This window comes from Apis mellifera, linkage group LG2 (assembly GCF_003254395.2).
Source record: "Apis mellifera strain DH4 linkage group LG2, Amel_HAv3.1, whole genome shotgun sequence".
Classification (NCBI taxonomy): domain Eukaryota; kingdom Metazoa; phylum Arthropoda; class Insecta; order Hymenoptera; family Apidae; genus Apis; species Apis mellifera.
The window spans coordinates 7,718,649-7,746,019 of record NC_037639.1 but is presented as its reverse complement, the minus strand read 5'-3'; the positions used below and the strand labels follow the sequence as shown (position 1 = coordinate 7,746,019).

General features: G+C 41.2%; 1 protein-coding gene across 25 annotated transcripts in view; it reads right to left on the bottom strand.

Annotated features, from left to right (window-relative positions):
* The window catches only part of LOC551123 (RNA-binding protein Musashi homolog Rbp6), a 739,303-nt gene that overhangs the window by 48,442 nt on the left and 663,490 nt on the right, over positions 1-27,371 (bottom strand). For all 25 annotated transcript variants that reach the window (XM_026439281.1, XM_026439282.1, XM_026439266.1 and 22 more), the window contains 2 exons: positions 3,623-3,705; positions 2,702-2,786 (listed from right to left, as the gene is read on the bottom strand). In XM_026439281.1, coding sequence (XP_026295066.1) covers positions 2,702-2,786; positions 3,623-3,705 — 168 coding nt within the window. The remainder of the gene's footprint in view (positions 1-2,701; positions 2,787-3,622; positions 3,706-27,371) is intronic.

Below are 27,371 nucleotides of genomic sequence, written 5' to 3'. Positions count from 1 at the left end.
TATGAATACAAGTATCTATGTATATGTATATAGATTCACGTGTGCATTTATATACATATAGATAGCTCTGAACTCGCGTCCTTTTTTCTTATTTTTACTTTTTTTTTTCTTTTCTTTTTTTTTTTCCCCCTTTTTTCTTTTCTTTTCTCGTACACGTGTACGCCGTATTGGAGTACATACTTCATTTTCTCGGCATTATGAAATTTCATGAAATTCATTGCGAAAAATACTCTGAAAGGCGCGACGAATGAGAAATGCTTATCGTCGACCATTTGCCGCGCGCTCTCGACGCGCTATCCGCCTTCACCATTCACGATTCACGGCTTTATTTATACCACTCGACATATCATCCCGCGCAAATCAGAAATTCACCTCCTTCTGGGAATAATACACGGCGTGCCGCTACCTGGGAATGTATTTTCTCTTTTATTTTATTTCTTTTTTTCTTTTCCCCCTTCCTCCTATTTCTTCCTTACAACTCGTTTCTTTTCTTTTTCTTTTTCTTTTCTTTTCTTTTTTTTTTCTCTTTTCTTTCCGCTTCGACGAAATTCTAACAATCTACGATCTCGACGACGGGCGCCCTCGCTCACGAAATCGAGCGAACAACCTTCACTTTCACGGAAAATAGAATGTCGCGGAACCTCGACCTCGATCGAGTCCCATAGATTTCATGTTTCATATTCTCCCCCTTTCTTTCTTCGCCAATACCATCGCCGATCCCATCACGATCGTCTTTCGAAACTGAATCGTCATGTTCAATCACGCGAACACAGCGAGCACTACTACTTTAAAGCTTCGATCGAGTTCCCTACGATAAATAATCTACGATCTACGAATCAATTGACGTGCTGTCACGCGAACGCGACCCGTTTCGAGGCAGGAATTTGTATCTCTTTCGTTTGTTCGAAATTTATTTCGACGAAAAGTACCTAAATATCGTCACTTCGAGCCCTTTCCTTCTTCTCCAAAATGAAAATTCTGCTAAATCTAAGTCTAATCTCTCTAATCTCTCGTTTCTTCAACTAAGATTATATTGTCCGAGACACGTGATTATTCGTTGGTCATTTTGATTGTCTTTTCTCCACTACTTTCTAGAATATTCATCTGATATAATTCTGAAAAAATTTCTCTGAAATTTGTTTCGAGAAGGAGAAGAGGGCTCTCTCGTTCAAGAGGTACTTACGTTCGAATTGTATCAACTTACTATCGAGCGCTGCTCATTGAAACTAATTAAATCTTTCTCTAAATTTGAACACTTCTGTTTATTGTCCCCCTAGTCGTGCTAGCTCAACTACGAAATCACTACCAGTCTTTTGCGATTCAAGTTTGTTCCGTTTGTTACGATATTCTACTATTCTTTGGCTACGAGGAAAAATGCCACATGCGGGCATGCTAATCGAATTCTAACTATGATCCGCTACTATTTTATATTTTCTTTTTTTTTTTTTTCCATTCAATCCTATTCCTCTTATTTTCTCTCACTACGATCACAGTTTTTACTGAACTGAGCTTCTCGAGCAGTCTCGCGAGAATTCGCTTATTCCCACACTCGAATTCTCGGGGGGGATAAAAAGGAATGGTTTCGTCTAGGCTACGTTTATTGCACTTCTCGATATGTCTTCGATTCGCTGCTACGCCAAGCCCGGAAATCAACTGCTTCATAATTTACGCTAATACTTTCCCGAAAACGAAGGCGACATGTCACAATCGAGGAATGTTCGAAGTACCGCAAAAAGGGCACGTGGTATCCCGTGTCAAAGAAAAAAAAATATATCTCTATATACACGTCTTATAAAATTCTATATATATAAAAAAAGAAGAAGAAGAAACAACTAATGCAACAAAATATCGATTGATACACAGAACACAACTGTCGCAATAAATAAGTCTCACAAAGGAACAGGATACCAACACGTCAAACCAAAACGAACTCGACCAAACAACACGCTTCCCCAAACTTTCCACTAACCATTCTACATAAAATTGCACGCCTCCTTAACTCCTTGGCACGTTAGGACAATCTACAAATAAATTCATCCATTAAAAATATACAACCTACTTATTACCTCTACCTCTCTACGCGTAACAAATTGTTCCAAAATTTCAATTTTTGATCACGAAAACACACCAAACTCAACGAAAAAAAAAAACAAAAGAAGAAGAATCTATCCAAAACCTATCCATCCGGAAGAGAAACTGAATGATCGAAAGAAAGAATGCACTGCACCCTTGCCAGCCTATTGGGGCCTGGTAAGGGGCGTGAGTATCGTCGGTCATAGGCCGATCGTGGGTATCGGATGGTAGACGGCGCCCATGTCGAGGCCCTGTATCCCCAACAGGTCGCTCATCGAGTAAGTGAGAGTGGCGGCCCGAGACGCTGCCGCTGCCGCGACCGGGTGGGGCCTGTAGGAGGCCGCGGCCGCGGCCGCGGCCGCAGCCGCGAGGGCCCTCTTGACATCGTAGACAGCCGCGGTGGTCGCCGCCGCGGCCGCCGCAGGTGCGGTCGCGCCGGTAGCGTACTGGTAGGTAGCGGCCGCGTTTGGTGCGGCGGTAGCGACTATCGGAGTGAGCAAGTGGTGGTGGGGGGTCCCGGCGGATGCTGCCGCAGCTGCATGTGCCGCGGCGGCAGCGGCCGTCGGCAGGGGATACGGCGCGTAACGATAGGTGGTGGGGGTGGGTGTCGCGACCATCACCAACTCACCGTATGCGCCTCTGTTGGCCGCTCGCGTCTTCGCCAGGTTCGCCGGGAGCATCACTTCCTTCGGCTGTGCTTTCTTGCATTCGACCTTGAAATTCAACAACAGAGACACGGATCAGTTGTCGCTGCTTCGTATGCTGGGTATCTTGGGGTGGAATTTGGATGGGTTTTGGGAATGGGATAGATACGAGAACTTTTTTTCTTCGAGTCTCGATCGAGATCGCGTTTGAAATTTGGGGGTTGATTCGAGGATCAATTCAATAATTATAGGGAAACGGATCAATTTTCAAGACAAGAGATATAAATAGTTGAGTAATAGTAAGGAGAAGTGTTGCAAATTCTCGCGTTCCTAAAAATAATCCAACTCGATCTATCTTATCTGGAATATTATCGTTATCAAATAGGGGAAGATGTTTTATATCGGACGATGTATTGGTGGATTATCGAGGTGGAAATTCGGGATTATCTCTCGGGGTCGTATGGATTTATGGGTAACGAGAAGTGGCATCTAGCTAAATCCTTGATTGACGTCAGAGGAATTTGTCTGGTAGTAGACGACAAACAGTGAATTGTCTATTACCGTGGGACCTGTGTGATCTCCGCTACGAAGGGCTTTCGAGAAACCGCTTTTCGTCTTTCACGTGCCCGGCCGTGATCGTTCGCGAATATCCGTGTGTGCCGCGTGCGTGCGTGTCAAATGCAAATAACCACGACAGCCCTTCTCAATTATACGGAAAATTAATTCCGCTCGACGCCGTATCCGCAGACGAAGAGCGGAAGGCAAATACCGTTTGATACCACCTCTGCGGCCACGTGGCAGGATGAAGGAGGGACGAAGAGAAAGGGAGACAAGAAGGGGAGAGGAAGTTATGCCCTCCTCGTTCGACGAGGAACGAACTTTCCCAACCGACAGTCAAGACTTACCATTTTGTTGTTGATTTCGTGGAAATGAATCTCGCAGACTTTGTCGACCACATCCTCACTTTGAAACGTGACGAAGCCAAAACCTGAAACATGGAAAGAGAGAAAGATCTCGTTTAATAATCGGTAACGAAACGATACCTCGTTATATGATATGAAGCGGAATATGGATACGATGTAATTAAGCTTAATCGTTGAAGTTTTTGATTAAATCCTCTGTTCTTCTGTTAAAAATTACCTTTCTTCCTTCTACCTATTATATTTTACACCAAGGGTTGTTTCTCATCGTTTAATATACTATAGTGTTCGCTTGAATTCCAATAGAATTCCTATTACTCAATGTATCTTAGAGCGTAGGAGAAATTCATTTAATTATAAACGAAATATAATTATAAAGTAATTATACATTTTTAATAATCTTCTAAAAACAAATAATATTAAATCTATAAAACAATGACAATACAAAATTATATATTCAAAATCAAAAGTTCTATTTAAAGATATCGAATCATAAATCTTTTAATCGATCAATTTGAATAAATCACTTGGTTCTGAAGGCATATATATTCTTTTTTTTTCGATTTAATTCGCCATATTTAAAAACCATCCCGAGTTAACGTAACTTCCACGCGTTTGTCGCCGGCAAGATAACTATCCCGTCGGATCTTCCATTAATTCAGCAGAGAGTCGGACGAGTTTTGTTTCCTTTCCAACCCCTTTCTCGTCGGAGGCACCCGTCCCACTCGAACGCAGTCTAAGCATTTCTGCTCGAAATTTATTTCGCTCGAGGACGAGCACGAAAATGAAAGGTCGAGGAAGGGATGACGAAACGATAGTCTTGTGCAAGAGAGAAGAAGAGAGAGAGAGAGAGAGAGTGAATGAGCCAACGAAGAGTCATAACTTAATCAAGCATCAAGGGTTATTAAAAACTTTGCATTGGTCTCCAGGTGATTTTAATCTCGCCCCTTCGCTGACTTCTTCCTCTTCACCACCCATCCTCTTCCTTCCCTCCCTCCTCCTCCTTCTCATCTCGTCCTGATCCTTACGCGGGAAGCGTAGTAATTCAGGCTCAACTTATCCGACGAGTTATACGAATCCAGTGCGCGATGTCGCTTAAGATAACCAGGAGTTAGTGCTTCCTCGCTGAACCAGTCTTCGCGCTGGAGAAGAGGCGAAACTACGCCGGATGACTCGTAATTAAACACAGCCGATGGATACTGGAGCAGCTTCGACTATTCTCTCTCTCTCTCTCTCTCTCTCTCTCCCTCTCTTAAATTTTACACCGGAAATAGAATCGGGCGCGCTGAATTAAATTACGTTGGAGACGACTGTTATAACAGATATCGATATCGTTAAGTTTATTACATAATCCTCCACGCCCCTCCACTTTGATCCGAGTGATTAACATTCGATCGATCCCAATTTTATATCCTTATTTATTTACCCGGCTAGGATATTAACAGGGGGAGGAAATATCACGGGCCACGCGTACGACGAGATCAAAGTTGTGAGTGTAATGAGAGTAATGTACGGGATTACTTTTATTCCGACGCTGGCCGGAATGCTAATGCACGGGAAACTTCGGGCGGAAATTATTTGATTTTCTATGGAGAGTGGTTTCACGGGGAATACAAAGGGAATATAAAGTAGTTAAATTGATGAATGTGTTATTCGTACAAGGTACGAAAGCTTATGGGGTGAATAGATGGAATGAAACGCGGAGTGTTATTTCTCTTTTCTTTTTTTTTTTCTTCCTTTTTCTTTTCTCTCTCTCTCTCTCTTCTTTTTTCTCTTTTTCCTCCTTCTTTCTCTCGCGTTACGTGTATTATATGCGGTAATGGCCATTTTGCGCGTACAGTGACATTTTATGCTTCGTACGAAAATAATGAAATCTCGCGTATTCTTTTATCCATTCCGCTTTTCGCGTAATCTTTTAATAAAACGCTTTTTAACAATTTATCCGCGCAATTTGCTCCTTTAACACGACGGGATAACCCTAATCTTTATATAATTCTCAACTCTCTTTATAATTCATTGATTTCACGGCCACCAAATTTTAATCAAACTTTTCCAAACTTGATATACCATTGTACACGGGTTAAAGGTACAATATTGCGTACAATATTATTATTTAATATCATGAATGATGTAAGGACTAGATAACAGACAAACAGGATAAGGTACCTAATTGTATCGAATGGAATATCGGGATATATATATTCAATTTAATATTTCATATTTCAACCGAAGCATACGTATCATTACGTATTATTCGATATTTTATGGGTAATGATTAATTGAATAATGATATGTATTACAAATTTTAATCAAGGAATAAAGTACGCGTAATTCGAAATAAAAATTCAAAGTGTATCGTGGAATTGATCGTTGTATCACATTATTGTTTCGACGAAACGAAAGAAGGAATTAAGCTTGATTTCCAATGCCAATACTTAAAAAAAAAAAAAAAAAAAAAAGAAAAGTTTTCCAATCAAATTCTTTTTCCAATTCACTTTCCTTCCCTTATAATTTCTCCCCTTCTCTCGCATCACTTTCGTCTTACACTACCGGTCCCTCGACCTTTAAGCTTCCTCCGTCGGCATGAAAAGCACGAGTGATTAAGTTATAAACTTGGCAAGACGTCCGTTTGAGTGAGGAAGGGGCTTACTTCATTTATGTAATTTATAGTACTCTGCCAGTCGGCTAACTCCACGGAGCCTGAGCACTCTCCTTCTCCCTCTCCTCCCTCTCCCTTTCTCTCCCCCCTCTCTCTCTCTTTCTCACTCTCACTCCATGACACAAAGGCCGTGCCCTGACACCGGTAACATTTAACTACTTCCTGTTAGAGTCTAGCGAGCGTTGCACACAACGTCCGGACACAAGGGCCAACCGAGAAGTATTCACCGATATTATTCGTCTTTTAAAGCGTGGCCTAATATCCTGCAGGATATTACAAAGTCGTCTTCCTTTAAGAGGTATTAAAAAGTTACGACAGACTGTTCACGGTGAAGCTCACACGTCCTTCAGTCACTTTTCGCCCTGGGATAAAGTCGGGCGGTATGCAGCAGCCGGCGATATGATGTATGCGAAATATCGCATGAATTTATAATATGGCCGACACCGTGTAAAATACGGCTTCGAGAACGTGTATCACCTTCGTGGTACACGGGCGAAATGAAATTACATTGTTTCATAAATTCCGTACGCGTTAAACGACTCGATGGTGCCCGTTTAACGGGCTGATATGTAACATATATAAGGTATCCGTGGATGATACTATTAGAAGGGGAGTGATTCCACGTGAAAAAAAGTATACATATGTATATATGTATATATGTATGGAACAGAAAGTTCTTCATTTGAAGCTGAATTGAAAATTTAACGGTATCATCTGTACCTCGCTAATTCCACGTTGAACACGTTCGAATCAAATTTTCAATTCGTCCGAATCGAGGCATGAATAAAAAAATATTTTTGACTCACTTTCCGCTAGTAGATTGACAACACGCTAACTATCCAAACGAGAATTATTCAACTTCTGTCTACGTGTACACGTTCACATATTTTTAAACTCGATTTTCTTCTGCTGTATTTCTAAAAATGTTTACAATTTAACTACCGCTTCGAAATATAAAATAGGTCGAACAAGGCAAGATAATATATCCTCTTTTTTTTATTCGGATCTATTAGCAGCTCTAAATATATCTCATGCTTTATTGAAATCATTTCTCAGTCGAGTATATACATATATATTTCATCTTTATATCGGTGTTCCAAGATATCGACACGAGCAAACGTTTACTTTTACCATCGATAAAACGAGGATTAGGTGTGTTTAGGGTCCGAATTATTGAATCACCGATTTTCAGAAGAGTGAAAGAGTAAGGTCGGCGCGGTCAGCGGTCTGCTACGGGCGATCCAATAAATTTTGAGAGAAAAACCCGGGCCGCCGAGTTCGAATTTTCATAAAGGGATTTATTTCCATGGTCCAAACGTGAGGGGGTCCTTCCATTCTCGCGTCGAGGAGGTCGCCAACTACCCCTCGATTGGGGAGCGGGGGAGGGTTGGAGGGACGGTCAGAGGGAAAAAGTGCGTGCTCAGCCGTCCAACCCCTCGTTGGACGCCAGATGCGCTCATTTCAATAAAAAACACCCCGAAATATCCTTTACTCCTTCCCCTTCCTCTCATCCCCCTCCTATCCTCTTAACTCGAAACTTCCTTAAATGATCCATAAATGATCCCGCCGCTGTGAAATTACTGTAGAATCGTGCCGGTTATCCGACTATTTTCCGCTACCTTTCCGCCCTATGGAATTACATCCGATTTTATCAATCGGGGACAGGCGAATCGAATGAAAATATGTTTCGGCCAATGGCGCCTCTCCAAGATTCAAGGGAAAGTAATTCTTCTTTGATGCATCATCCAGCTTTGCGAGATAATGAATTTTTCATTAATCAGATGAAATAGATTCGAGGAGGAGAAAAATATTATTCGTCTTTTCTTTTTTTCTTACAAATATTTTTCTTACGTTATTGTTATATTGATTAAATTATTCGAGAATTATTTAAGAAATTTTCATCTCTTGAATATCCTTTGCTCTGAATTATCTTCGTTCGAAGATTCAAGATTCAAGTAGAGAGGTATCCAAAGATTCTTCAAAACTTTTACTTTGAAAGCTCAGCCAATTCTGTTTGTATGCACGGATAATTAATAAATTTACATTATTGTTATCATTCGAAAAAAAAAACAATGTAAACTTGATTTAAAAATGATCAAAAGATCATCGATCAGCACCGAAAACGATACAAAGAAACGATACATCTTAGAAACGACGTATCCAATCACAGCGACGAAATTGAGCAAGTATTTGCGGCTTTCATTCTAGGGTTAAATTCTCTTGACGAGAGGAAAAATGGAGGTTGATGGCTCGAAGTGGCAGGCGTTGACGGAAGAGAGCAATTCTTCCCTGTTCCACGACCATCGCCGTCCGTCTTCGTCTTCCCACCACTTCTTCCATTCCCTCTCTCTCTCTCGTTTCCTTGTTCTTCCCTCTTCTCCACCCCCGTCAACTCTCGAGCATAATGCGACCCCGCCATTGTACCAGTGGCCATGTTAACGTTTAAAAGCCACGCTGCCGTTAAGCGCGTTTCAGAATTTTACCGTCTATTGAGAATGGTAAAAGGTTTCTTTCAAAAGCTCCGGCTGCCAGAACGATTTGAAACTTGTAAATGGATACGGCTTAAACTTTCACTACTTCTCTCTTCGTTCTATTTTTCCATCGTTCCTTTCTGCTCTCTCTCTCTCTCTCTCTCTTTTTTCGTTGTGCACGCTGTTTAATATCCTATCTGTTAGACCGATTTCTATCAGCGTTTGTCCATCATTCTTATTTATTTGTACGATCGTCCACAAAATTTCAATGAGTAGACTTTGACTAGTCACGTATAAGGAAGAGCATTGCATCCAGTCGTAGTTAAAATTTTAACTACATGCGAATTTTTACGAGTCCAATTAGATACAATGAAAGGAGAAAGTCTGTAATCCGTTTCGCGATCATTTTTTTTTTTTTTTTTCTGAAGAAGAAAAATGTTTGTGGAGAGGACGGGGAGGAATGGTATTTCGTAATAGTATGGTGTGCTCTTTTATGGAGAAAGTTTCCAAGTTACGAGTTTTTTCCTCTTATTTAATCTTGGGAGGATGAAGTGCATACTTATTTCGCGTGGAGAAGGTTGAAGTTTCATTTCGTTTAAGTTAAGCGTTGGAAATTTTTTTAGATACTTTTAGATTTATTCTAGGATCGTTTTATGTAGAATTATAAACCTTTGAATTGGAAAATCTTAAAAATTGTTTGTCATATGTACGTAATACTTGTTTATTATATCTGCCATTTTATCATAATCGTCTTAATCATCCCCAAGATAAGATAAATTGGAATTTTTGAAATTTCAGTTTGATGGTAAATAAAAATCCTGTAAAAACGTTTATTCGAGCAAAAATCTAACGAAATATTTCAACTCTCGAGCACTGCAAACTGTAACTTGTAATAATTACGCCATTTTAGAGGATTTTTAATAGCGCGTATAAATTCAGGAATATTTACTTTGATATACATTTTTTTGAAATCGTTAATCTCCGTTGAACGAGCGACGCAGTTGTTAAAGATTTAACGGCCACGACGTAATCTACGTTTTATGCATTCAGCAAAAAAATCTAAAGCATAAAAGAACGATCGTAAAGATCGTAATCTGTTATCAAATTTTTCGTCCTTTTAAATTCGCGTTTCTTACATTTTCATGTCTCAATTGTTAATAAAAAAAAAAAAAAGAAGAAAGAAAAAAAAGGAGAAAATTGTAAAAATATTGGAGAAGAATTATCAAAATTTTTAATTTCTCTACAGAATATTTCAATAATTCGCATGACATTTTCTACAGATTATTACATTATTTTTAAACGATATATAAAAAGAAACTTAAACTCTTAAATCAATTCTAAAACTGACGATTTAGATTTCCCGGAAAATCTAATATTTCCATTTGAATCTCGATTTCAATCTCGTATCGTCAAGCTTCGAATGTTTCAGGGGTCACGTAGTGCACACACAGCACAGATGCTTGCAGACACCGTTCACGGCGCATAGATTGTCTCTACACGTAATGTCGTTATTATTATAGATTGATGATCGTCCTAGATTATTGATTAAGCAGTTTAGTGCGTGCTACCCAATTACCGATCGGAGTGCATACCAATAAATCAAGACTACGATCTACGGGTGTGAGGCCAATTTGTACACCCTCCCTCCCCATCTCCCTCTCCCTAACCACCCCCCATCTTGCGCTAAACCTAATCGCCTCCGCGTTTAAAGCGAAGATGATCAAAGTTTCTGCAACAGTACTCACGGAACCGGCCACGATAACATCGTTTCCAACCGTGTTTTCTTCAAGTCAGACGCAATAACGAACAGTGTAAACTGCAATCCTATACGAGAACCGATCGTTATCGATGGAAAGTTTCCTCGTAGATATACGCTTGTTAATTGCCTCTTTCCAAGTCCACCACGCTCCGAAACTGGTTACGCCGTTTCCAAGATTACCGATCTAAAAAGAAACGCGAGCAATCCGGCAGGAATCGGGGAAATTAAGATCATCGCAATTCTCGAAACTAGGAAGATAATTTTGTTAACAGCTAACCCCGTCAATTAATTTACAATATTATTTGGCTTCTTCTTGGCGACAACTCGAACAAGAATATTTTTTTATTTAAAGATATAAACGTTATTTAACTCCTTCGACATGAATTCTTTTTTCGTAACTGAAATTATAAGTAAGATTGTAACAAACGCAATATTACCCAACAACGCGTTTAAACGCTCGCGACGAATTACCGATTCCAATAACAAAACCCATAAAGCGGAAAAATTTGCTGCTCAAAAATACCGAATACCAACGTCGAAAAAATAACAAACCAATTAACGACCGACCGTTCGTCGTCTCCTCTCTCCGACGAAAAAAAAAAAAAAAGATCCAAAAATCTCTCCGTCACAACCATTCTCAAAAATGATTTTTCGATACGTTACACGTCCCTATCCCCGTTGAAAGAAATTTCGCGTAAAGCCGCGGAAACGAAAAATCAATTAAAGATCACTTTTTCGATTCCAATTTTCGGAAACTGTGCTGCGTTCCATCATCACCGATGCGAGGTTAAATGAATAAACCGCGATCCGATTTTGCGGCGCGTCGATCGTCACGACAGATAGAAACGCGTCAGATAACGAAACGATAGAGAGAGAGAGAGAGAAAGGGACAGAGAGAGAGAGAGAGAGAGAAGTGTCCCCGATCCACCATTAGTCGCCGACAGAATTTCGCAATGTTAGAATGTTTCGAAGCGCTCGTTAGCGCGCCAATCGCGAATTCGCGATCGCGAATTTCCGGTACACTTGGCGGGTGTGACGGGCCCCCCGTGGTCGGGGATCCGCGCCGGATTACCGGCCCGGATGCGCTCACCCTGCTCTCCTCGCCAAACTTTTCGCGCGATAATACGGCAAAAGCTGACGTTAATTTTACATGGGACACGGCCACGACGCGTAATTGTTATCGGCTCGGCGGGCGGACCGTTTTCAATTGCATTATCGGACGGCAACGGCGGTGATCGCGCTGTTTTTTGAGAAAACTGGCGGCCGTATTTTATCGATACCGCGTGTACATACATACGTATATATTATAGGGGGGAGGAAACAGGCAGGGGAGAATGATTTATGTATTTAATTTTCACGTGGTTGCTTCGCGTGATTAAAAATTCACGTGGAAATTGGTTGAATTTCCACGTATTGAAAAATGATTGAAACGAGGTGGATAGGTGGGAGAATTTTGTCGTGGTAGTTACGTTCGAGGTGTGAAGAATATTTTTATTTTTCGTATAATTATTCGTTTTCTGTGTTCATTGTTGTGGAAACGATTCTCGGCTATGAGATTTTATGTATCGTGTGAGGAGTAAGAAGATGTTCGTTGTCGAGTTACAATTAATTTGAAGTGCTAGTTTAATTGGGGCGTCTCTGTTACACAATATTTCCATTTGATTCGAGTTGGTTATTATCGAATTCGCAGATTTGCAGATGAGTATCGTTTTATAATTTTCTGTAACATATTTTTATCATATATAAGAACAATATTCCTTGAAAATTTAAATTTATTATGATATTATTGATACATCATACCTTATTTCGATAACTAATTAAAATCTTTTTAATAAACAAAGAAAAAAAAAGTTTCCATATTACAAAAAGAGGATGAGAGCGTTTAAGAGGATAATAGCCATTTTTACTGGAATCTTATTCCACTCTTTATTGGATATTTACGAAAAAGGCCAAGATATTGCTTCTCTCTATTAAACCAGCGGAATAATTTTATGCAAACAGCGGCGATTCAAAAGTTTTTGAAACAAATTAGTTTTTGGACGTAGTGTGTGGAGCAAGTGGATTGAGACACAAGTAGTCGGACGTATCAGGTCACAATGATTTTTTTTAAGAACTTTTCAGAAAGGTCAGCCAATAACGATTATTGGCCGGCAACTTGGAGCTTATCCGGAAAGGTGGTGGCCAATAAAGGCCAGAGGAGCGTTGCTAGTGAGAGAGAGAGAGTTAAGATATCCCTTTGTTCTACCAAATTCCATCTTATCTATAATCGATTAAAATGTTTTCTCTTTCCTCTCTGTTCCAATGCATGCACTTCTATTATTGACCATTATTGAAGCCATTTCAGAAACGTATAATATCGTACAATCGTACCTTGTTATCTGGAACACGACATGGATGTTTCAGAAATTGCTGTTTTTCTTCTTCTTCTTCTTCTTCTTATTTATCGAATTATTGCGAGAAATATAGAGAAAGATTTGAAATTTTCATGCAATTCACATCCGTTTCATATAATTTGCATCGGTGGAAGAAACGATGCAAATTTAAAACGCAAGAATCGATCGAAATCGAGCGATCGAAGAATTATTTAACGACACGTCTTGTCGGTATGATAAATCCGATAAATTGGAACTATCGATACGTCATTAATCGCGATGCTATTAAGACCAGTTACAATATTATAATTATCGCATAATTAATCGAACGACCATGATTCCCTTATCGATAAAGTGAAAACAGGTGAATACAGTTTTGAAAATACAGCGAAATGATTCCGCAGGTACCTTCCAATTAATACCATCACGCAATTCTGTTAATACCAGCATACCACGGACGTGATACATACCGACGTAACGAATGAAACGATAGAAATATCTCCGATCCAACGATTAAAATTCATTTAAACTCGAAAATTAAATATTAAATCGTTCCGTTTAACAAGATGTACACATACTCCCCTCCATAACTTATCAATTTTAATGTTTAATCAAATATAATTTGCAACAAGATCTTCACGTGATGATTTTCACCCATAATAATTAAACAATGATAATCTTTCATATTTCAGCAAACTTATAATACACATTTCGATCTTAAAAATCTCGAAACACAGCGATATTATTTATAATCCAAAATTGATTCGCCCATTATCAAATCTACCAAAAGTTTCATCGCGGTCTCAAGTTCGGTCGAGTAAAACGGACATCAACTTGTTGATTTACAACATCAGCCACGAAACTGTGGTTGCTCAGAGGTGCTCCAGCTCCTTGTTGGCGGGGGCCATCACTTTCTAATGGCGATCCTAAAACTCTCGAACACCGTCGTCGTCGTCGTCGTCGTTTCTCTCCCCGTCCCTCTTCCACCGAATTCCACCGTGAATCCTCTTCTCGAAATACCTATCACAGGATTCCTTTCCTGCCGAACTTTCGCGATTCATGATTGATCGATCGATCGATCCACGGAACAATCACAAGCCGGATAGTAAACGATTATTCGATGGTTCCTCCCGTTCGTTTCGTTTAACGGGAACGGGCCGATCAAAACATCTATGAATATTTAAACGTTGCACAACAAACGTTGCGCAGGGTTTATTCCATAATCGTTCGATCCCCTCCTCCCTCTCCCCTCGTCGAAACGCGCGCTCGATCGAATTAGCTTATTTTACAAGTTAATTGCAAACAAAAGCGGGAGGGATAATTGGGTTAAACGACAGCGTTATGCTAAAATCGTTGACTCGTTATTGGTGTGGGCGCTTTATGTTAACGCGGTTAACGCAGAAAAGTTGGATAACACACTCTGGGAAACTCGTCGATTTTTCCCTCTTCTTCTGCGAGAAGGAAGGGGGGAGGAGGAAGAGGGAGGGTTCGCTTTGGCACGCCTAAAACTGGGACTCGGGCCGGGGATTATCAATGCTAATTAAGGCGTTAACGCGAGTTTTATACGGCAGGAAGGATGCCGCGGAGACGATGGAAAGAAGTTTCCAAACCAACGTAGTTTAGCCCAGTTTTAAGCGGTGTCGTTCCATTATTTTATAGTATATACAGAGGAGATGCCTTCGAACTTACAACATCGTCGTGGCTTTCCCAACCCCCGGCCCCGATAATACCCGATAATGGAGCGGGTCGATTAATTATTTTAAACCTCCGCGCTCGCTAAAGTCAACGAGAAACTAAATTGAGTTCGAGCCGAAGATATAGCCGAACGCTGTTCCATTGAATAAAGGATAGAGTACAATTAACTTTTCCAGTACAGTTCGATCGGTTGAGGATAGATGATTGTTAAAATATTTTCCTTTTTTTCACGTAGCCAAATATTAATTCAAACTCGTGATTCGTTTCATCAGTTGGCGAATCTTAGCGCTTAATAGGCTCCACTCTTTATAGATCTTCGATAGAAATTTATTTGTAATTTTCTTTGTCGTTAAATATATATGTCTAAAAAAATTCTCTTCGCAGGTGTGATTTCCGGATGAAGAAAATGATTCGAATTACAAACATCGATAATTGTACGTCGTTTCCAGAAGAAACACGAGGAGGAAGGATTTTCGCGCGATACGTGAAATATATATATATATATATAACAAGAGAGGCACGCAGGAGATTTGATTAATCACAATTAATGAGATGTAAGCTTCTTGGCCTGACTCGGCTCCTTTTTGCCGTGCAGCTGACAGACTTCATCAGAGATACGCGGAACTGCAAACTGCACTTTACCACGTTTTGCAATTCGCTTAGCATGCAGCTCCGCGTTGCCATCAACCGGGTTCCGCTTCTGTCCTGTACTTCTGTCTTCCGTCTTCTCTTCTCGAGTTTCGCCCCACCCTTTCCTCCTTACCTCGCGTGCAAAGCAGATTAAACGAACGAACCAAATTGAGGTACTTAAGTCATCAGAAAGCAAGCTGGGCGGAGGGTCAGAGAGATAGAAAAGGAAGGGAGAGACGGAAGGAGGAAGATTAGACGAAACTGTGCTTTTAAGTCGAGCTGCTTTATGAATGGATTCGTTTGGTTTTCGAAATTTCAAATGTTCTCGTCTTTGATGATCGAGTAAACAAATTTGGCAACATTCGAGTCGTGAGTTTCCCAAGATTTTTCAAAAACGTTTCCTTAATTGGTCAATTGCTTGAAAGTATATAGAAATTTTATCTCTTATTAGGATATAATTTAAGTTTGAAAATGGAAGTGTGAATTTAGAAAAATATTAATTTAATAGATATATGAAAAAGAAGTGAAATAGTTCCTTTTTTTTTTTTACATGAATCATAAGTTTTATAAAATTCAAATTAAATTATCTCCTAAAATAATAATGGTATAAGTTTTCTTTTTATAGAGAATAATAATCCATATCTACTTAAAATAGACAGATATGCCTTTCAAATATTACTTAGGACTCACCCTATGCATTTAATAAATATTTCATTCTTAAAAAGTTTTTTCAATAGATAAAAGCAACTGCTCAGAGATGTTCCATCGGAGTCACTTAATCATTCCAAACAATTCCATCGAGTCCTCTCCCATCCTCTTCCTCCACGCGTTTTACCCGCTTCTCCTCGAGGAGAAAACGATTAATTATAACCCTCGATCGATCGTCAACTCCCAGAATTGCGTGTCAACCAACGGAACAACCCTTCGCCGCCCCCGCATAAAGATCACCTCCCAATTCGAAACTTTCCACCCCTTTGTCTTTCTCCCGACTTTACATCCCGTCGCGCGGTTAAATCGCGCCACCGCCTCGAGATAAATCTCCATCTCCTCTCCCGATTCCACCCTCCCCTCTTCTTCGCTTTCTTCGCTACAGCCTTTCGACCTTTCTTCCCTCGTCCACCGGCTCATCAGACGCCCTCCCCCTCCTCCTCTCCCTCTCCACGCTTGAAAATCGTGGCGAGCACGGGCGGGATGAGCGGCAGCCTCGGCCATTACCGTCGAGAACGTCGCCATAAGATATAATTGAACGGAATCCCTCTCTATTACGAGCGGCCATCGAGCCCTCCTCGCGCCCTTTTCTCGGCTACGCTCGTTTACCCCCGGGGGTGTCTCGAATAGGGTCGAGCCCGCCTCGAGACGGCTCCCACCACCACCACTTTTCGAGACACTCGTTCCCCGCACGAGACTACAGTACCCGTGTATCGTATTTGTCAGACGCCACGGAAAAAGAGAGTCGACATTTCGTATGTAAGCCGCACCCTCTCCGCGCCGAGCAACGAAATTGTGCCGATTTATTATCGGGCCGAAAAGTGGCCCTCCATCGGGCGAACGCGACTATACACGTCGTAACCTACCGAGTTACCTACCCTTGATGGATATCTTTCGTATCCCTCCCTCACTTTCTTCTTCCCTTTCTGTTTCTTTTTTTTTTTTTTTTTTTTGTTTCAAGTCGTCACTACCCTTGTTCCTTGTACCGGTTTGATCGTTGGGATCGTTAGAACAATGTGGAGAGCGGTAATTTGGCGTACTATATATCATGGAAATATATATTTATTTCGCAAAAAATCTTGGTTTAAGAGTTTCTTGATTAATTTAGAATAGAAATCAGTTTCCCCTGTAATTTTATCGCGTGTGAAATTATCCACAATAATTGTGGATAATAAATAATCTCTGAAAGTTGTTTCAGATACGGTATTTTTATCTCTCACGTTGATTTCGTAATATCTAAAAGGAAAAGCGGAGTAACAAATCACACCTTCTTGAATTAATCCCTAATAAAATGCGAGGGAAATCGTTAATAAAATCACGCCCACGCCCTCTCCAAGCGTCTTCTCTCCGCGATCCATTCATCTCGCAATCGAATATCTCGAGAGAACAAAAGCGCAAACTCGATGAACTCGAGGAGAAGGATGACAAACGGGAGGCGGAGAGAGAAAGGAGAGACCGATTCGAACGAGTTCGCAGAAATATCATCCCACCGTTTGCCACCAGTATTCCCCATTGTACAGCGTTGATTATGAGCAATAATGAGACATCCCGGTCCCTTAATCAAGCCGAGGTGAGGGCCGACGTCTTCGAGTCGTCGAATCTCGAGCGCGATTCTCGATTCGCCCCCGAAATAATGAGTCTCGCAATCAGCGCGCCCGTGGAAATGTTTACGCTGCAATTACTGGCGGCACCGGAGTCAGCTGGCGAGGAACGCCACTGCGCCCATCGCTACATGTGTACGGCGCCTACATACACATATATTCGAGGCCCTTTAAACCCCTTTAAACTTGGGACAAATTGAACGGCCAAGGGGCAAAGAAGAATTCGTTTCGGTTGTTTCGAACCTTTTCCAGCCTCGAACGGATTCGACTGTAACGATGCCGGGGATTGTAATAATGATTGCGGGCCAAGAGACTGCGCGGTTTCCATGTTCTTGAATTTTTAATGGAACCTTCGGGATTGCACGGCTGTTAATTTTCATGGTTCCTCTTCTCTTTCCCGGTGAGCTTCGACGTTTGAGAGATAAAGAGAGATTGGAGAAATCGTTTGCTCGGGGATGGGGAAGAAAAAACTGTATTTTATTTTCACTGTATATTGTGATTTTTCGAATCTTTCTTTCCTGAAGACTGTTGAAACTTCGATCGATAATAATATCAACGCGAGATGAAAGATTTAGACTGGATTAAAAAGAAAAGTTATATCTAAGTCAAAAATAAGGAACTAATAATCCCTTAATTAAATAGATAACAGAGTTTTTCATTTCTCTTATCGATTAATAAAGTGAAAGAGAAGCGAACGATACGATTTATCATATCGTAAGAAATTTCTTCTCTCAATTTTTTATCTCGTTCGCAATCGACCGAAATTCCAAACACGTATCACCGAAATCTTGGAAAACAATCCAACATATCTCGATTCATACTACTTAAAAAAGTTCCAAGACCAAGTCAGGAACCCGTGCTTCCGATAAATCATCGACGCGCGGCGAGAATTAAAAGGGAGGAGGAGAGGGGGGTTGGCGCGCATCTTCCGCTCCATAAATCGCGCGATTCCCGATAAAACAACGGGGGCTCCCCGAGAGAAGTTTCACGATAGTTCTCGAGCCCGAAGCTTTTCTCGCGAGAAAATCGACGACGCCAACTTTTCCACCTTCCCAAGGATCTCCATAAAAGAGGCGAGGATATAGACGAAAATCAGCGGAGTATCTTCTCCGCTCAGATTCGTAAGATCGTAAACCTCCCCTCGACCTCCTCGTCCTTCTTTATCGCGCCAATCGTTCCTACCCTTTTTTTTCCCTCTCTCCCTTCCCCTTTCGCCCATCCGTTCTCTCCATCACGGTTGCCTATGCCGGGACGACAAGCAAAACTTTTATTATGAAACAATAAAATATGTGAGAATCCAAGAACACAAGCGTCAGCCATCTTTGATTTACAATCCGAGTTTTATATCGTGTTGGAGGATGAAGGAGGAGGAAGGAGCGATGGCCCAATCTTCTGATCTTCCGGGTTTGCGCGTCATTTCACGTTAAAAAGTTGAAACGTTTCGTTCGAACGATTCTGTAACGTCGTTGTGGTCACAGAGGGACAGGCAAGAAAAGTGGAACGCCAAGAGTTTCGCCTTAACTGGGCTATCCCTGTTTCATTATCTTTCCCTGAACAGTCTTTGGACTCGTCTCGCGTTACTCGATCGAGTTTCGGGATCTCGCGTCACTTCAAGTTTTCAGTATTCGGGGAATTCTCTGGTTGAGAAGAGGAGGAGGGGGGATCGGATTTCTTGCAATTTTCATACGAGTCCTTCGAGAGGCGGTTATCTGTTAACTGTTAATTGTCAATCAACGCGAATCGCGGAACCCACGCTGGTTTCCCGAGAGTAATTTAATTTCCGGGCTCGAGAAGTTAACGGAAAGTTGGCGGAGTTGGCGAACGCCGACGCAGTTTATTTCCATCGAATTAATCCTTTGGCTTCTGATTTCTGCGATATTTTATCGCTTTTCTTGCGGATCTTGATAGATATTGGAACGAAAGAATGAAAGAAAATGTAATTTATAATCTCGAATAATTTTTAATGTTTTCCAAAATATCGAGATCGATCTCGTTTCCCTGAAATTTCCTCGTGATAATCGATATAATGAATGGAAATATAATTTAACAAATTTCAGAAAAAGTTATCGTAAGATAATTCCTAAGAAAAGTTTATAAAATCTCGTGGAAATTATCTTAAATACAGTTCATAACAGAATTTTACATGGAAGAGTGGTTGAACTGTCGATTGTTGTTATTCAAAACAATTTTACAAAAAGCAAAAACTTTCTGGAAAAAAAACAAATAAAATAAAATTCTACAGGAATTAATTATCCAAAAGCTTTCGCAGTCCTTTAACCAATGAAACGAAAAGAGCAACTTAACCCAATTCTGATAGTAACGTACATTACTACCAGAAACTCTTTCGACGATCCCAAAAGTGGAGCTCCGATAAAAGCTACTATAAAGTTGCAATTCGAAAAAGAGAAGAAAAAAAAGGAAAGGAAAGAAAGAAAGAAAGGAAGAAAGAGAAAAGAAAAATAACAAAATCCGATCAATGTTTCCTCCAACCATCAACCAACTCCTCCCTTCTCCCCTTTCCAAATGCAAACCGGGATAAATTAAATCACAAATTCTTTTCCATTCTCATTCAATTTCCCGTAGTCGAAGTAAAACATTAACATCCAAGCTGAAAATGGGGGGAAACGCGCGACGACCCGAAGTGATTGATCGTCTCAAGCTCGGTTCATCAGATTTATCGGCGGGGCTATCGACGAGGTATGCGTGTTTTCTTGCAGCATCACGAGATTGCCGGCGTACTTTACCGCCCCCTCGTCCCCCCGTTCCCCTCTTTCCTCCCTTATCCACCGGTCTTTTCTCTCGTCCAGGCTCTCTCTCTCTCTCTTCGTGAAGCGAAAAACATTCGCCGATTTTCACCGAGCGAATTGCGAATCGAACGTAGCGTCATATAACTCGATTACGCCGCATAGAAGGGATGGTAAGAAAGAGGAAGCAAGGGATGAACAAGGGACGGGGAAAAGGGTGAGGGAGGGAAAAGAAAGCCGAGCACCGAGTTCAATTATCGGTCGATGGTGGCGAAGGATTTCTTTTCTTCTTGTTTCTTCTCTCGATCCTCTTTCTCTCTTTCTCTTCCTTCTTCTTCTATTTTTTCCTCTCTCATCCGAGGAAAAGGATTCGAAGATCGTCGGGCCTACGTATCCGTTCAGGAGTAGTAATTCTGAAAAAGGAAGCTTCTTTTTTTGTTTTTTAATCGTTTTTTAATAATTAAATGAATCTCTTTCTCTCTTTTTCTTCCTTCTTCTTCTATTTTTTCTCTCTCATCCGAGGAAAAGGATTCGAAGATCGTCGGGCCTACGTATCCGTTCAGGAGTAATAATTCTGAAAAAGAAAGCTTCTTTTTTTTCTTTTTTAATCGTTTTTTAATAATTAAATGAATCTTTAGATTCTTGAATTTTTAAGGGAAGGGAAGGGAAAGGGCAATTGCGTTGGAATTTGGTTTTATAAATGTTTTTAATGATTAAAGTTACGAGGAAAATCAAGCTTTTAGAGGAATCTTAATTATGAAAGAACAGGATTGAGTCGATGTACATATATATATAATATATACGCGTGAAATATTCAATGATGAGTGAGCTTGAGAGAGATGTAATGTAGATTTGCTCTTAATGAAGTCATTAAATATTTGATCGAGGGAAATGTCATTAAGCTCGGTGTAATTTGATCTTCCGGAGTTTGTGAATAATAACCCGTTGGGTAGGAAGGCAGGAAGAGTGAGAATTGAAAATGAGACTTGAAAAATGTAATCTAAATTTTAACTCGAGCCTTAAATTCTTCACGTGTGAGGCGAGGGAAATGATTCAGAAAGTTTCGCCAAAAACGTATCACTTCGTAAAGAGATCGAAATCCGACAATTGGCGGATTAGAACGCAAGAAAGAGAAAAAAAAAATTCGTCGAAAATATCACATAAATCTTTCTTCTCGTGCCACGGCAGAAAAGAAATCGTGGAAATCGAGTAATGATCGTGAGCCGAGATTCGATGGTGGAAGAAAAGAAATATAACGTGCGTGAGAGCGATGAGGAGGAGACGAGGAGGGGGGGTGAGGCCAAGTCCATAGGGGATTTCGAACGTAATAGAGGCGGATACTCTAACGGCACGCATTATTCTCGTTACGGGACCGAGGCTGAGGTTTATGGCGTGGATGGTTATAGTCCGTGATAGCGGTTTATACCCCCGCTTTCCACAGCCTTTCCAAAGTCGACCGATGCCGCGAGTTAACTCCCCCCCCCCCTCCCCTTTCCCTCGCCATCAAACTCGCTCCAAGATTTCTTCCTGCCCTTCCTGTTTCCTTTTTTTCGTCCTCCCCGCCTGTTCATCGTCATTTTTCCCGTGTTATCGCCGTGCGACTGCTGCAAGTCATAGGGATGCTCCCTACCACCACAATAAAACGAACGACTATCGACCGTTACCCGCAGCGGATCTCTCCGTACGAGCGTCGCTCAATGCGTTTCGTCCAACGTAATCGGGACGAGGTGTACGATTTTTCTCTCCTTCCTTCTCCTCCTCCTCCTCTTCTCTCATCCCCTGTCATTTTATTACCGGTCGGAGGTAAATCGTTGGGAAAGTTATCTGCCCGATCCCTGTTCTGCGCTATCATATCGATTTACGAGTCGGAGAAGTCGTGAATCGTTGGACGGTCTTAAAGGGGAATTCTTCCAACGCGTTTCGTCGACGCACGATTGATCGGCGTGTATTCGAATACGAAGGACGATCCAATGGATAATTCTCTCTTATTACGAATTTATCACGTTTATAGAAATACGTAAGATCGGTGTATACATACGTTAATTTAATCATACGAATCATTCGTGATAAAATTGGTCCGTAAGAAGATCGTTCACAACGGTTCGAATTTATACGACGAATATATAGCGTGAAAACGGGTGTAACGTCGTTATTATTCGCGATCATTCGCATTCGCGAGACTAATACCCGCCTCGTATATCACGTAATTTACGTTATCAATTGGAACACGGCTCCAACGTGGAGCTAACCCTCCCCCTCCGCAGTTTCCAATGGCGGCGGTACACAGAGAGGGCCGTTGATAATTTTTTTTTTTTTCTTTTTTTCTCCCCACCTTCCGTAATTTCCGTGTACAGGCGCGCCGATAAAACGGTCGTACATATTAAAGAATTATAGGGAGTATCGAATAATAAAAGCGCGCTCGCCTAAGCACCCCCGGCCGATTATTAATTACCCCTCCCGGGCTGTGACCACGTCCAACGGCCAGATTACACGGTGTGCCCTGCCCTCCCTCCCCCTCACGATGATAAATCAACGTTGCCAATGGCCGACGTTGTTTTTCCACCCATCGAGAACGATTAAAACCACGGGGAGAGAAGGGGGATGGGATTATGATCGGTACGGTTATACAATAAACCTGAATACGCATAATTCCCGTGATCGTGCGCGGGATATCTCCGAAGATATTCGAAACGGAAGGATCGATGCTAAGGTTAACGAAACGCTGCCTCATTGTCGATGCCTCTCTCTCTCTCTGTCTCTGTCTCCCTCCGTCTCTTGTAAGCGTCTTCCTACCAGCATCATTGTAACAGCCCGTAGGGCGGCATTACATTAGGCCATAGTGGCCGCAGTAATCTCAGCTATGTGTATCCATTTAGCTCCGGGCACATAGTACGGCCTATCCAGTGTAATCCGAGCTTAATTGCCCGCCGAATCAATGCCATCCCCCGTATCCGCCCCCTCCTCCTTCCCTTTTGGCCCTCTTAGTGCTGCTACCCGCTTACCTGGACGCCGGTACTTATTACGCATTGTGCGTCGGTTATATTATGTGTGCGGTGATCAGACGGGGAGGATGGTACGAGCGGATGGATACGAGCGGAAGGAAAGGGTATTTTCGAGGGTTAAGGAGAATTGATGGGCGTGAACGATTGACACGAAGGGAAGAACGTTTTAGCGTGGTGGCTAATTGTTGTTGTTGTAGGGTGGTTAGATTGTTTCCGTGGAAGAGACAAGGGTGGGGAGGCGGTTTAGAGAAATGTATTTTCGGGATCGGAGAGAATGGAAATCTGTTTATTGCGCGCAAAGACTATTTAGACTAGGGGAGGGATATTTCGTACCTCGGCGAACAATTGTAGAAAGATTCTCATCGTATTGAAAGAGATTGATGTTTGAGAAGGTTAATGCCGTATTTTGAATAAATGTGACAGGGGGATATAAAATATGAGAAACAAATGATCGGGAAGATTTATGTATATCCGAGTTTCAATAACGTACCATAAGGTGATTAATCTTCATCCATTTTCAATTCTTGAAATACGTGAAATACCACGTTGGTATATAATTTTTCCCTCCGTTTAAAGAGAAATCGTTTGACGTAGCAACGTAACGAATTTTTCCTAAAACTTTGCCATTTTACATACTTAAAGAATGAGAAATTGGAAAAAGGATTATAAAATCACCTTGATGAATCTTACCACACGAAGAAGATCTCTCCGCCGATACTTGTTGAAACGTCGACAAATGGAAACAACACCTGTTGCAGTAATTAATACGGAGTTTTATCAAGACGGGGGTAACATTTTTACGGAGCGGCTTATATAATTGCGCTCGGCAAGTTTATTAGCAGGGAAGGCGGTCGCTGATTAAAAACGTGGCTTAAGGTGACGTTAAGGATGGTCGTTAACGTCTCCGTTGATGTACTCGGGAGGCACGAACGAAGATGGTAACAACCCCTTTGGGTGATACGATCCTTTAAGCACGATAATACCAAGAGATGAGCTATCCAACGTACCTGGGGGAAATTATCGAATACGTACTCCTCGATGATGGGATAAATCTCATCCGTGCAATCGAATACGGATATCGATAGCGAATTAAATCGCGATCTATTCCGCTCGATCGAAATATAATATCCTCGAATGAGAACGATACGCGTATTGGAAAACGATATAGATATATTTACCAATTGTTCCAATTGTAGAAATAATACTTCAAACACAAATTTTAGAACGATAAATCTTTGTATCTGTTCTCTCATGATCTCGAGTTTCTTTCTTTCTTTCTTTCTTTCTTTCTACAATTCAAGAAATATAATTTATCAATCGATCCGTAATAAAATTTCGTTAATAAGAATTAAGTTACAGTTCAATGATAAGAGATAATATATATATATCTCGTCTATCCATTCTCTTCTATCCATTCTTTCGAAAACTCATCGGAAAAAGACTACGTGAAAACCATATCCTCTTCTCGTTTCGATTCAACCAGCGTCAATAACGTCCCCGTTAAATCGTTCCCCGTAAAAATCGCACAAAAGGAAAGTAACAACCTCGTTCTCCAAATATGGATAATAAATTCCGACCACGGCCACGTGATGGAGAGAGAGAGAGAGAGAGAAACCTTTCGGAAACTTGACCTTACACGCGGTCAAGTTTTTCGCGGAAAAACTTGGCAGTCTTGGAGGAGCGTTTACAGGCGTAGTCCCGGCTTTATCGCTCGTAAAACGAAGGAAATGAATAAAACCGCCAGTAAAAAGGCGAGGGCTGTGCACCTCGTGTACCTTCTCTTCATCGTTTCTGGTTTGTCATAGCTTTGGTGAGCATCGTTCGCCGCGAGCCCACGTGGAATTCTTAAACGTCCATAAACGATAAATAAGTGTCGTTGGAGGAAAAACGACGGCGGCGCAACACCAACACGTTTGCGTTGAAAATTCAGCGCAGAAACCTGAAATAAGCAGCAAGGATATAACGAGTGTCGCGATATATTTTCCGTTATGCGTTCGACGATAGGATCGGTCGTTAACTTTACAATCGTTCAATCTAAATACAAATAATCCCGCGCGCGGTTATTTCGCTATTTTCGTTATTTGTTGACAATTATATCTCCTCGCGTTTTGAATATTTGATTTACGGAAACGGGCAAACAAAAATGGTTCCGCGGCAGGGGAAATAGCAGAGCTGGAAAAAAACTGGACTGAAAAAAAAACTGAACGAACCGCGATGACGGTGGTTCCCGATTGTTAATCGCCCATGTTCCGCGATATTTCTGATTCCCTATTTGAATGGAGAAATTTCCTACCCCTACTACAATTGAATTTAACAATTTTTCATTATAACGTTGTTTTGTAAACAGCGTGCATAGAGTAAAAATTACAAGCTAGTGGTACAGTGATCGTTTAAAATTACATCGCTCCGATTAAAATTTTAAGAATTATCTTTGCCAAATGATGCCATTTATTATTACGATCATTATTAATTAACATCTTTGAGACGATTAATTTCCAATAACGCGTTAAATGCTTTAATAAATCGTTCACGTGATTGACGTAATAATTTCCAATAATTAACCAATCGCGCCAAAAAAAAATCCACCAACGAAACATCCTGAAATTCAATCGAAACGCAAGTTAACCAAAGAATAAACGAGCCGACATATATATATATATATATATATATATACCAAAGGTGTATTACCATCGATTGATTTACCGAGGCCTATACGATGGTCGTCCGCCACTTCGGGGATGCTTTCAATTAACCCTGCTGGCGCAGCCAGTGACGGACGAACTGGAATTCCACCCGTTTCTTGCCTCACCTTGACAAATGGCTCTCCACCAATCAACCCCCACCACCACCTCTCGCCTCCTCTTCACCCTCAAGAGGAAGGGGTCGCGTTCGAGGCACCTCGAACGCAATATCGTCTCTGCGTAACAGCCGTGTGGCGAATCCTCCCTCCCTCCCACGCTGGCGCAAATGCGCCTCTCCTCTCATCTCGAGTTTTTTTCGCGTTTTAAAATCGTGTCGGAGCTATTTCTCTCTCTCTCTCCCTTCCTCTCTCTCTCTCTATTCCCCGACGAATTGGTATTCGCACCCGTGCACCGGCGAGAGTATTCGCTAATTAGCGACATTCATTCGTCACCGCTGACAGACGGAGTGATTACGTCGTCTGCTGGAATCAGCGCGATTGGGCACGACCAATCTGTCCGTTTCTCGCCGCGGAAAGGAAAAAAAAAAAAAAAGAAAAATAATAATTGCTTGGCTACTGTTAACCCTTCTAATTAATTTTCCTTCTCGACGAATTTTTGTGATTTTGAATGGGGATGAGCGTGATCCAGGATCTTTGGAGTGATTTGGAGAAGGAGAAGGAAAGGATAGAGGGGAGGGGAGAGATAGAGGATGGCATTACGTTATTCTCTTTGATCCTTTGTCGAACGTTGAATCAATCGATTAATCGAGCCGGGCCAATGTTTGAGGAAAATGAAATGTTTATTTCGAGAAATTTTCCTTTCCAATTGATGTTTATCATTTATAAACGAGGAGGGAGGGGGAGAGAATTGGAAAGACGAGTGTTCGAAGAGTTATTTTCTAATCTGGAAATCGGATCTTGAAAGTGAAGCGAGTTCAATTTAGTTTTCAGAGTTAAGCTCGATCTAGGTTGAAGATAGAGAGGTTGAGGGGATTTTCTTATTTTTGACGGTTGAGAAATAATCTCCTCGCGTGGATGAAGTGAATAATTACTTGCTAAGACCTTCACAGGTGGATGGGTAACGTGATTAACCTATATTCTTCGTATTCTCATGACTGTGCGTCGAGTATTAGGGGTAACTACCAAGTCGAGATTACTTCCTTTTGTACGCTATTCTTCTATCTCTTACGCTTTTATAGTCTTTGCTTTGTGTGAATTACATGACAGAGTCACGAGCTTGTGTTTTTTTCCTTCTCTCTCTCTCTCTTTTTTTTTTTTTTTCGTTCGTATAAAGCTCGGTAGAATTTTTTCAAGCTTTAGGACAAGAGAAAAGAGTATATCTTATATTAATTACCTAATTACACTTTCTAAGAGGAATTTTACGATACTTTAATAAAACGGACTCAAATTTCG